The sequence below is a fragment of the Lolium rigidum genome, chromosome 1 (assembly GCF_022539505.1).
Source record: "Lolium rigidum isolate FL_2022 chromosome 1, APGP_CSIRO_Lrig_0.1, whole genome shotgun sequence".
NCBI lineage: Eukaryota > Viridiplantae > Streptophyta > Magnoliopsida > Poales > Poaceae > Lolium > Lolium rigidum.
Genome location: NC_061508.1, coordinates 295,601,009 through 295,612,773, shown reverse-complemented (window position 1 = coordinate 295,612,773; position 11,765 = coordinate 295,601,009). Strand labels below are relative to the sequence as shown.

Here is an 11,765-nt window from a genome sequence, read left to right as displayed (position 1 = left end):
CAGGTTTGCAAACATGGCGGATGTCCCCGATAGAGAGATTAGAAAGAACCGGGGTCGCATCCAGCAGTTCATTTGCACGATAATCCTGCAGGATGTCAACAATAGGTCTGGCGAGTTCTTCTACGGCTATGGTCTACCACCTAATGACGAGATAGACCTCCGCTTGGAGATGTCGCGTGATGAGAGGCCGTTCAACTCGCTTGAGGGCTGCCGTCCATTCCCCCTAGGCGTACAACCTGATCCTACGACGGGAACACTTGCTAAAGCTTGAACGATATGTCCTTGAACTTCCGTACTCGTAATAATTGTTATATATTCCCATAGAATCGAGTAGTTGCTTTTATTTAGTTGTATGAATGTGCATGTGAACATGTGTCCGTAGTTTCATTTACTTTGCTATATATTTCAAGATTATGGCGTACATAGCTTAATAATTATTTGCATTTACTCGACCACTACTTGCCTCGTATTTGGAGTTCGCCGATGATTAGAATGTTCGGTCAATCGTACACTCGGGGGTGGAGCCGGTGAGCCTTGGTGCGACGGCCACAAGTATCAATCTATTGTGCATCCTACCTAGCCTCTCACCGACTCCATCCCTGGATGTTAATATTTGTTTCGACCAGACAAAGTATGAGGCACGCTATTTAATTCGTACTACTTGTCTTCTATTTGAGTTCGCACTTCTTAATTGCATTGGCCGATGATTAAAATGTTCGGTCACTTGTACACTCCGGGGTGGGGCCGGTGAGGCTTGGTGTGATGGCCACAAATATCAATCTATTGTGCATCCTACCTAGCCTCACTGACCCCATCCCTGTATGTTATTATTTATTTCGACCAACAAAGTATGAGGCACATGCTATTTAGTTCATACTACTTGTCTCTTATTTGAGTTGGCACTTGTTCATTGCATTGGTACTAACGTTTTACTTGTCTTGTGAATGGAGATGCCGACGACATATGTCGTGTACAAGGGGAGGGTTCCCGGAGTCTACGACGGTCGGGAGGACTGTCGGAGACAGGTGCACCGTTTCGGCGGCAACGGCTACAAGGGATACCCCACTAGGGTGGAGGCGGAAGGAAGATACGCCCGTTATCTAGCGGGAGAGATGAGGGACATGAGGAGGAACCGGATGAAGACCATGGCCTTCGTGATGATGGTCATGACCATGTTGGTCATGTTCTATGTGATTCTAGTTTAGGTTAGGACCTACATTGTGAGGTGTATGACGATACTTGTGACGACTATGTACCAAGACTTCTAACTTTGTGAAACTTCGCCGTTCGGTGTTGCATATGCACATGTGTGTTGTATGAATCAACACATTCCGAAACGAGACTTGCGTATTTGTGTACCGATACCGAAATGAAACTTGGCTCTCTATGTGCTTCTCATATTGCATGTAATACTGTATAAATATGAACTGCGTTTAAATATATACTGTCTGTCAAATATGTATTATAATATGCTTGTCAAAATTGTATTGTAATATGCTGGAAAAAAGTGGAAAAAGAATTTTCGAATTAATTGCCGGCGCACCTAAATGACACATTGCCGGCGCACGTGGCATTCGCCGATGCTTGGAAGCACTACTGCCGGCGCACCCGATAGTGCGCCGGTGGAATAGATCTTTGCCGGCGAAGCGGGGTGGTGCGCCGGCAGCAGCGAGAGATATCGCCGGCGCACTACCAGGTGCGCCGGCAGTGTCCGTTTATCACCGGCGCGTTCGCACCGGCGGGCTCGTGGTGCGCCGGCAATGGGGGTTTTAGGTGCGCCGGCAATGGGCCTTTCCCTAGTAGTGGATTGTCTTTAGTGGATCCCATCTATAAGGTTCAAGTTATAATATTAATAGGCAATCAATAATATGAAGATAGTAGAGCATTAATAATATGAAGACATACAATACAAGTTACTATATTTGTGTTACCTCCCCAACTAAATCAAATTAATATCAAAGTAATGCATTTTAACTTAAACTCATCAACTAAATCAAAAATAATATGAATACAGACAGACAGTAATGCATTTTAACTGAAGACAGTAGGGCATCTAGAAGGTTGGTCTACATTTTCATGTACTTTTTTCTAAACCAACCAGACTATAGGAGGAACTGATCCAGACAAAATTAAACCACTTCAAACAGTTGCAGATGCTTTTATACTTATTGTCCTATGCTACTGCTTATGTATCTGCATATCTGTGCAACCATAACCAGACATTATCACCAGACAATTGTTAAACAGAGACAGTAGCACTGACGATAAGACACAACAATCAGATGGTAACTACATTTTCTATTGCCTTGTAACTCATCCAACAAAAGCAATTGCCATGTAAAACAAGTCAGTATCACCAAGCACAAAACAAATTTATCTCTTGTGTTTCATTTGTTCGAATAGCCAAAAATACTTGACAGTTCACGGTAGCCAAAAAGACTTGACGAGTTCCATCTACCACCGAGCACCACTCGGATGCACAAGCCAGTACATGCAATCAAAGACCACCCAATGAAACCCTAGATAATTAAACCATCGAAATCCTAGAAATTCTTCATAAGCAAGCATAATGGCTTTCATATGAACTATGATTCCCTATTATGCAAGCGAGAGATAGGCAGCCAACAAGATTAAGCCAAGTCTCGTGAGCAACCGAGTTAGTAGCAAGGCTACTAAGGTCACAACAAACACAAATCCATCAATTTACCAACAACGAGATAGCCATCACTATCCAAGTAATGGATTCGGACTTTATTTATTTCCAAAGTATTTCGGACTTTATTTATTTCCAGTAATGGAAACATCAAATCATGCAAAGCAAAACACTTAAGCATCACTGCATAAGAAGTTCATCAGTAATCCAATCATCCAGGATGGATTACATAACAAATCCATGCATGAATTATGCCAATGTATCACTGTAAAGCAACATGAACACATATTCAGATGCATAAGCATCAGTAGCATGCATCAGTGAAGACAACAGCTAGCAATTCATCCATATAAGCGTAGGATCAAGCCAAGAAGTATAGGATAGCATCAATAAGCTTAGGAGTAGCATGGCATGCACAGTAGCCTAAATGATTGTTCATCTTTTTAGAAGATTTACACACATGATTAAACGATAGACCATCCCTGATTTTGGACACCAACAACAGAAGCCTAAACGATTACTGGTTAAATAGGCGGATCTAGACGAGGAATGGTTGACAAGATTTTGGGGATGGGGATCAAGGATTATTGGATCAAGATCTTGGAATGGGGATCAAGGATCAAGATTTGGAATGGAGAGTCCAAGATTTGGTTGTACCTTTCCTCGCCGGCGTTGCCTTGGACGTGTTCGCCGGTGTTGCCTCCGACGTGTTCGCCGGCGTGGTCTCCTCCTTCCGGCTCCTCAGCTCCGTCTCCTCCTTCCGGAGTGTCCAAGAAAACCCTAGCTAGTGGGGGAAATGAAACCAGATCGTGTCCAGGCGGAGAGGAAGAGGCAATTTATGCACTTCTTATTTTGCGGAACAACCATTCGTGCTTTCTCCCTTAAACACTTTCGTCCTCCCACGTCGACGTTAATTTTGCAAAACAACCATTCGTGCTTTCCACTTAAACACTTTCGTCCTCCCACCGCGGCGTTCCACTTAAATACCGCTCTCCTCCCTTCGTGCTTCCTCTTTCGACCAAAAAAAAACCCTAGCTTTCTTCCTCCTGCCGCCGCCGTCGCCGTTCTTCCTCCTTCGCCACCGCCGTTCTCCCTCGCCGACCGCCATGGATCCTTCTTATCCGCAATGGCTGTTCTCCTCTGGTCTTTCTCTCCGTCGCAAGCATGCAGAGCCATCGCCACCGGTGCAGCCACCAGCACCTTCACGCCGCAAGATCACGCCGCCGTCTCCGTCGCTACCACCGGTGCAGCCACCAGCAGCTTCACGCCGCAATATCACGCCGCCGTCTCCGTCGGCTGCCACCGGTGCAGCCACCACAAGCTTCGAGGCCACAGGATCCCCAATCTTGGGTCGCCGTCTCCGTCTCTGGCGCAACCACCGCAAGCTCCTCACCGCAAGCTACCCGTCCCAAGATCTACCGGAGCAGGTCCCTATCGCAGGCCCTTCGCTGCCCCATCTCCGTCACCATCTCCTTCGCAGGAGAGGATAGACAAGGTACTGACATCATCTTCCCCTCAATTTTCTCTCTCGATTAGGTAGATTTAGAAGCTCTGTTTATGTCCTTAGTTGGTGAATTTTTGAAACAAGGTACTGACATCAACTGCCCCTACATTTCATCATCTCCGGCGCAGGCACCACAGGCTCCCCTCCGCAGGACCGTCACCATTCCGCTCTCACCAACTGCCTCAACATTTCCCTCCTCGGAGTCCCTGCCACCGGGACAGATTCACAACATCTCCGTTTTACGACCTGCAACCACCGGAGGCGAAGGACACCGAGGATTTGGTGCATCCCACAGGTTTGTTTCATGAAAATTCTGATTGCCATCATGGTTTGCCATCATGGACACCGAGGAGTTGGTGCATTTCTGTTCCTAGGCTAGGCAGAATGAGGAAGTGTATATTGGGTTCAGTTAACTTACGAATGCATACCCCTTTCTTAGTTCAAAAATTTGTGTCAACAAGGATACGTTACTTGGTGTTACCATTGCTTGAATGAATATGTTTGCTTGTACAGCTTTGTTTTAAGAAAACCTTGGTGATAATCAAGGCACCGTGACTTCTTCAAATCCGGCACTTGTCTTGATCTCAAGGCTATATGCTAAGTTGTTCGAGGAATGATTACTGCAATTTGCTTATGATTGTTTGTCCCTGTTGCATGTTTGAAATGTTTGTGCTGCTGCTTATCTTGAATTATTGACCCTAGTTTTCATCATCTTCTCTGAAGGAAGTAGTTGTCTTGTTAGGAGCATTAGCTTATTGTTGCTGACTAGTGATGTTCTTCAGCCTATATAGTGCAACAAAGTCCAGTAAAATTGTCCACTTATGCCTGTCATTCTCTCTTTGCTACATAGCTTAATTCATCTTGTTTGCCATCATAGTGAGAAGAACAAGGAGGAGCCAGATTATGAGACTGAAGAGGATGATTATTACAGTGAAGAAGATGATCATTACAGTGAAGACGATGATCATTACAGTGAAGACGATGATCATTACAGTGAAGACGATGATTACTACAGTGCTTCCTCGGATGATTGGAACACGTGGACCATTCTTAGAGGTTTGTTCCTTAATCAAAGTTTTCTTTCAAATATGACAAGTGCTGCATTACCTTACTATTATTCTAACACCACAATATTTTGTCAAATAGGGCCAGGTTTATGTGGAGATGAATCATTTGACAAGTGCTGCATTTTTTGAAACAAGCCTTACATGATGGTCAAGAAGTACAACAGCTACAGCATTAATGGTTGTGTATTCCACACAAAGGAGTTTGCAGCAGGCAAAAGCACCCAATGTGATGGAGTTTCAAACACATCTATGACTTCCAGTTATTCTAGTTCGAAAGATAAGAACCCATTAAAAGGAGAAGTAGAATATTATGGTAGAATAGTAGAGATTGTTGAGTTAAATTATTCCAACCAAGGAAGTGTTGTACTCGTTCAAATGTGAATGGTCAAAACCTGCTGGAGTTAAAAACATCGCCAACTTTGGGATAACACAAGTAAACCTGAAGCAGTTAGAATTTGGATCGGAACCATTTATATTTGCAAGCCAAGCTAAGCGGATATACTATGTGAAAGATGCCGTAGATGATGATTGGTACTCCGTTGTCTGTCCTTCAATTAGAGATTACTTTGACATGGAGCCTAGAATAGACGAGTTAGTTTGGGTATGACAGATCCTGTTTGACATGTTCTTACTTTTCTTTGAAGTTACTATTATGTGCAGGAAGAAATAATTCATTTAATATATGTGCAGGAACAAATAAGTCGGATACTCAAGAATGGAAGGAAAAGATGATCCAAGTAGGTGAAGTCAGTAACAGCTGGAAGTAATGGTGCAAATATGTTGGAAAGGTTCATACACATAGCAAAAGCTACTGGATACTTGCTAGGAAACCAGCAAGTAAGTAATGAATTCTACATCTCAACACCTTTGTACACAACCAGTTTTGCAGGATTCCAAGATACTATGCTAACTATTACTTTTAAATATCCTTTGTTCAGATTGTTGAGAATGAAACTATATATGAACAACTAGAGGAAGATGAAGATGATGATGATGATGAAGATGACGAGTGATGAAGAGGATGATGAGGAAGAAGATGGTGCTGAGGATGGGCGGAGAGAAAATGATGGTGAAGGCTATGACAGGTGATGCAACTATTGATCCTGGTGATGAATATGAAGATGGATCAATTAAAATTAACCACACTCCAGGCTAGATTCTTGATCTATCAATGTTCTGTTAACAGTATCTAATGGAAATAAATATAGTATATCTAATCTGTTTTAACAATTATGGTTTTAGGCACAGAAGAAGAGAAATCCCATAGAGGTCCAACATTACTCGAAGGGGTTCTGGAAACATGTTAATCCAAACTCGTAAAATAGATGTGGAATTCAATGACAATGGACAGCCTTGTGGTCCAAACACCAGCCAGTTCTCCAATTTTGTTGGAAGTTTAGTTAGAGGAAAAGAAATTTCAATGGCAGCAACAAGCTGGAGATAAGTACCCAGAACTGAGAAAATGCACTTGTGGGAAACTGTTAAGGTATTAAAACTGCATTACATGTATTTCTCACTGCAATAACAGTGGAAAGGTTTTTTTGTCTAACTGTTGCTACTTATGTATTGCAGGCATTCTTTAATGTAGAAGAAAGACATAGGTACTGGGTACTAAAGTCTGCAGGTAAAAAATGGAAAGATTTCAAGTGCTACTTAAAGAAGAAACATTACAAGGCGAAGTTATCAATAGAAGAGAACGTTGCGAACGGGTGTGGCCAAAGACTTCCTAAAGCTCAATGGGATTGGTTGGTGAGGCGTTGGAAGCAAAAAAAGTCCAAGGTGCATCATTACACAAACTTCCAATTTGAAAATGTATGCTTACTGAACTTATCATGAACTGAATTATTAAACTTAAATTGCAGAGATTGTCAAGGAAGAACAAAACTGCAAGGAAAAACCAGCCAAATAGTACACACACTACTGGATCAAGGAGCTTCGCAGTTGTACAAGATCAAACAGTAATAATCCAAACTAATCAATTCAGACTTAAATTTTCTGCATTTTACAAGTTCACGAGGGCATAATCCATGTGATTTGCAGGAGATCCTAGAAGGTAAAAAAATTGGGAGGGCTGAGCTGTACAGGATCACTCACACTAATAGCAAAGGACTGCCAGTTGACGATTTTGCTGCTGGGAAAATTGTAAGTTTCACCTTCAAGTAACTACTGCCAGCACACATACTTGTTCTTGCAACAATACCTGCCATGACACTAATTTCCTTGTAGAATGAAATCAATGACAAACTCAATGCCAATCCTGAGCTGCATGGGGAGGAAGCAAATCCCAATGACCTCTATTCAACATTGTTTCCCAAAGCAAAGAAGTCAACAAGGTATGGTCTAGGCATGGTAGTTGGTGGAAAAGGATCAGAAAATCTAGCTCAAGCACTAGCAGCTCTTGAAGAGAGTAGGAAAGAGACCGAGAGACCTAAAGCTTGTGGTCGAAAACATGGCGCGAAAGAGTGATATCATAGAAGGGCAGTTGAGTCAACTAATGCTAGTGTACCAAGCTAGCCAGAAAATACAGGACAACCAGCAACAGCAACAGCAGACAAGTGAAGAGGGAATGGAAGGTATTCCTACAATCCAGGTACACTACAACTTCTTCGTTCATGAGTCAACAGTATATTTCCATAAATTTGGTCTGGTGATATCTAAATTTGTGATATGATTGGCCTAATGTAGGTTACCAAACCAAATGTTGAGAAAGTTACTAGCAGTGAGGTTACAGGTTGCAAAGCAAATGTAAGACGCAGCTTCTTCTTTCATGATCTGTATTGTAATCATACTATCAAGATGGTGCAGCTAAGTATTTGATAATTTTGTTTAAATGCAGGAAACTAAATCAACTGAAGAAACAAATGTGAGAAGAAGCCAAAAACCTAGTCATACCTCAGAAGTTGGAGGATATCAAGCCAAGGTAAAGTATCAACAGTTTCATGTCCACTTGGCTACTAGATGGTCCTGTTAATTGTGTGCTCTGATTGTTTAAATGCAGGAAACTAGATCAACTGAAGTAACACATGCAAAAAAAGCCAAAAACCTAGTCATACCTCAGAAGTTGGAGGATATCAAGCCAAGGTAAAGTATCAACAGTTTCATGTCCACTTGGCTACTAGATGGTCCTGTTAATTGTGTGCTACGATTGTTTAAATGCAGGCCACCACAACTCATGAAGATAGAAGAGCCGAGAAAAATAAAGGAGAGAAAGAGTATGAAGGAACCTAATAGTTACGTACCAAAGGTATGAGTCTGCTAACATTGGTACTTTTTAAAGCTGGTAATTGAAGGTACCATCTGATCATACATGCATGTGACATTTTTGGTAATTGGCAGGAAACAATTTATACCCGGAAACAACGTATAGCCAGGAAGGCGTTTACGACCAGGAAACTATGTTTAGCCACGAAGAAATGTTTACCAATCAAGAAGAAGGAAATCATTCAAAGACAACCTACAAGCATCTAGAGGCAAAGGTACCGAGCCTCATATAATGAAAATTACTCTACAAGCATCTAGATTGCAATAACTGAGCCTTATAGAAAAAAATAACAAAATATATTATCTGCAGACAGCTAGTGTGAACAAGATCATTAAATCGGTCAAAATGGAGAAGGCACAAGAAAACAAGATGAAAAACAGTGAGGTGAAGAAGAAAAAGCACAAAGGGACGAGTCAAGGTGACAAAAGGGATGGACGTCGCTTTAACTTCACCAACCAGTGAAGCAATAGTGGCTCTTGGCACTGTGCAGAATGCAGACACTGATGAGTACATTGAGGTTATGATCAACATGGTCTTGAAGAGAACCACGAGGTTACCACAAGCAAAGGGGAGAATGACGCTACTAGGTCAAGCTGAGGCACACTCAGTCCAGTGGCCAAGGAAGAATGTAAGTTACACTTGCCTCTTGAGAATGCCAATTATCACTTGATCAATACTGTAGTGTCAATACTGTAGTGTCATGAAAAAAACCATGTGAAACATGATCAGTAATGTAGTGTCATGAAACAACCATGATCAGTACTGTAGTGTCATGAAACAACCTTACTATCTAATGCTTTAACTATCTATGCATGTTGCCTGACAAACTGTGTTGTTGCTCCTCACCATGTACTATAGTTGGAAAAGCATGTGTATTGATACAGTGACCTCTGTGATGCTTTCCAATCATCCTAGCCTAGCTTGTTGCCTATCAGTTGGTTGCTTGAAATGAATTGCTTTGCAGTAATGACTCTCTTACTTCTATTTCTCAAGCTATAGGGATGCCAACTACTGTTGGGGACCATAGCTTCATTTTGAACCTTGTTTGGTAATGCTTGCAGGTCAGCACCGAACAAGTGGACATGACTCATGCATCAATTGTGAGCAGCATGGACAAGAACTTGCGCATTCATTCCGGATCGGATGGTAGGGTGTTGACATTGGAGGAGCAAGCAGCGAATCGGGATGAAATTAGGAGAACGAGATAACCTCAATGACAGTCAAAACCACTGACAGAACTAAGAGGAGGAGAACCTTCACCTTCAAGTCAAAAGCCTCCATAGCTTCTCCAGTCCAGGCTGATGATGTGTGACCAGGCTGGATGATCATGTTTATGACTGCTTATGACTGAATTCTGTTTATGACTGAATGCTTGTAAGTTATCTGATGCTGGGATGATCATGTTTAAGACTGAATTCTGTTTATGATTGAATGCTTGTAAGTTATCCGATGCTGGATGATCATGTTTAAGACTGAATTCTGTTTATGACTGAATGTTTGTTTATGACTGAATGCTGCCAGTACATTAATTCAAAATTTGCCTACAAAAAGAAACAGTGGCATCAGGCATATATGCCTGAAAACAAATTTGGAGGCATTTGCAGAAATGCCGGAAAAAGCTTTGAACGGCATTTCCACCTTGTGCCAGAAAAAGATTCCGCGGCGTAACCACCTTGTGCCAGAAAAAGATTCGGCGGCATCTTCATGAAGTGCCGGCAAAAACCTTCCACGACACAATCAAGAAGTGCCGGCAAAACTCTTAACAGGCACAAACTATTATGCCTGAAATAGCTATTACTGGCACCTGTATATGTGCCTTGAATTACATACCGCGGCATCTCACGAAAAGTGCCGGCAAAGACCATTCTCGACTGGAATAAACGCAACACTTTTTTTTTTTGCCTTGAAAAACCTTTGCCAGCACTTTTGGTACCTTTGCCGGCACTTTTTTGTGCCGGCAATCTGGGTACCTGACGCAGTGTCGTTTCCACCTCACTCATGCATGCATGCATGCATAGTCCACGTGGCAGCAGCCGTCGGTTTCTTTTCTCGTCCCCGCTCGCCGCCTATAAAAAAAGCGCCCCTCTCGTCGGTCGCACTCACACCACAGCAGCCAAAGAGAGAAAACGAGAAGAAATTGAAACCACTCTGTAGTGCAAGCAAGTCACGCAGAAAGATCTAGAGAGAAGGATCAACGGCAGTATTTCGTTCACTATGAGGCCGGTGAGAGAGGCCGCGGCGGCGCTGGTGGGCATCGACGGCGGCGACGACCAGGCGGCGGCGGCATCCGCGGCCGGACACGTAGCCCACGCGCACGCGGGGCTGTGGAGGACGCCGATGCCGTACATCTTCCTCGGTTTCGCGCTCATGATGGGCCTCATTGCCGTCGCGCTGCTCATGCTCGTCTGCACCCGCCGCAAGCCGTCGACAGGCGTCGGCGCGTCGCGGCGGGGAAGCGGCGCCACGGAGGAGGCGTCAGCGTCGGCGCGGGGGGCGACGATGGCGCCGCTCGACCGAGAGCCCAAGGTCGTCGTCATCATGGCCGGCGACGACATGCCGTCCTTCATCGCCAGCGCCAGGCCCTTGTCTTTCTCCGGCGAGCCGAGCAAGCCGGACGCGGCCTAGGCGCGCCGCGCGCGCATACCCGTACGTGCTCCAGCGGCACGCGGGACCAATTTTGCTCGTGAGAAGTTGCAGAGTACTGTACTCGTTCTTGGTGGCCTGTGTTACGTGATGACGTCGTGAGCGCCTGGTGGCCGGGGGCGTCGAGACCTGTGGCTGGGGGAGCGAACCAAGTCCATTTTTGCTTGCATCTTCTTCAGCTAATGCATCATCGATGATGCGTGCTTTGCCGCCCTCCCATCCGCTTTGATCAACTTTCACTTCAATTTTCTGTGAATTTCATCTGAAGGGTGGGTTGATTCGTGACCAAAAAAAACTAACCACCCTATGGCTCTAGATTGTACCATGTGACAAAGCGGCCGTACTAACAATCAAAAAATGAAGCAGCACTTACAATACTGCCTGTCAAGCAAAAGTGGAGACAAGAAAAACCTTTCAGCAAAGCCATGCTTCTGCACGATCGCACCCCTTCGAAGCCACACCTGGGCAGAGATCCAAGGTTAAATAGCGTGCTAAATGAAATAGCGGCAACCTCCTTTAAACGCTATAGACGCTAAATCGTGCTAATAGCGTGGTATATTCAAATAATATTTTCAAAATAATACTAAATATAGCTTAAAAATAAATAATTCTACTACAATGAATGGATATACAGTT

At 43.7% G+C, this 11,765-nt stretch overlaps 1 protein-coding gene across 1 annotated transcript; it reads left to right on the top strand.

Moving 5' to 3' along the window:
* The first annotated feature begins 10,700 nt into the window (after positions 1-10,700).
* Positions 10,701-11,111, top strand: LOC124660428 (protein GLUTAMINE DUMPER 6-like). Its single transcript, XM_047198243.1, has one exon. It carries the CDS (start codon positions 10,701-10,703, stop codon positions 11,109-11,111), a length of 411 nt encoding a protein of 136 aa, XP_047054199.1.
* The last annotated feature ends 654 nt before the right edge of the window (positions 11,112-11,765 follow it).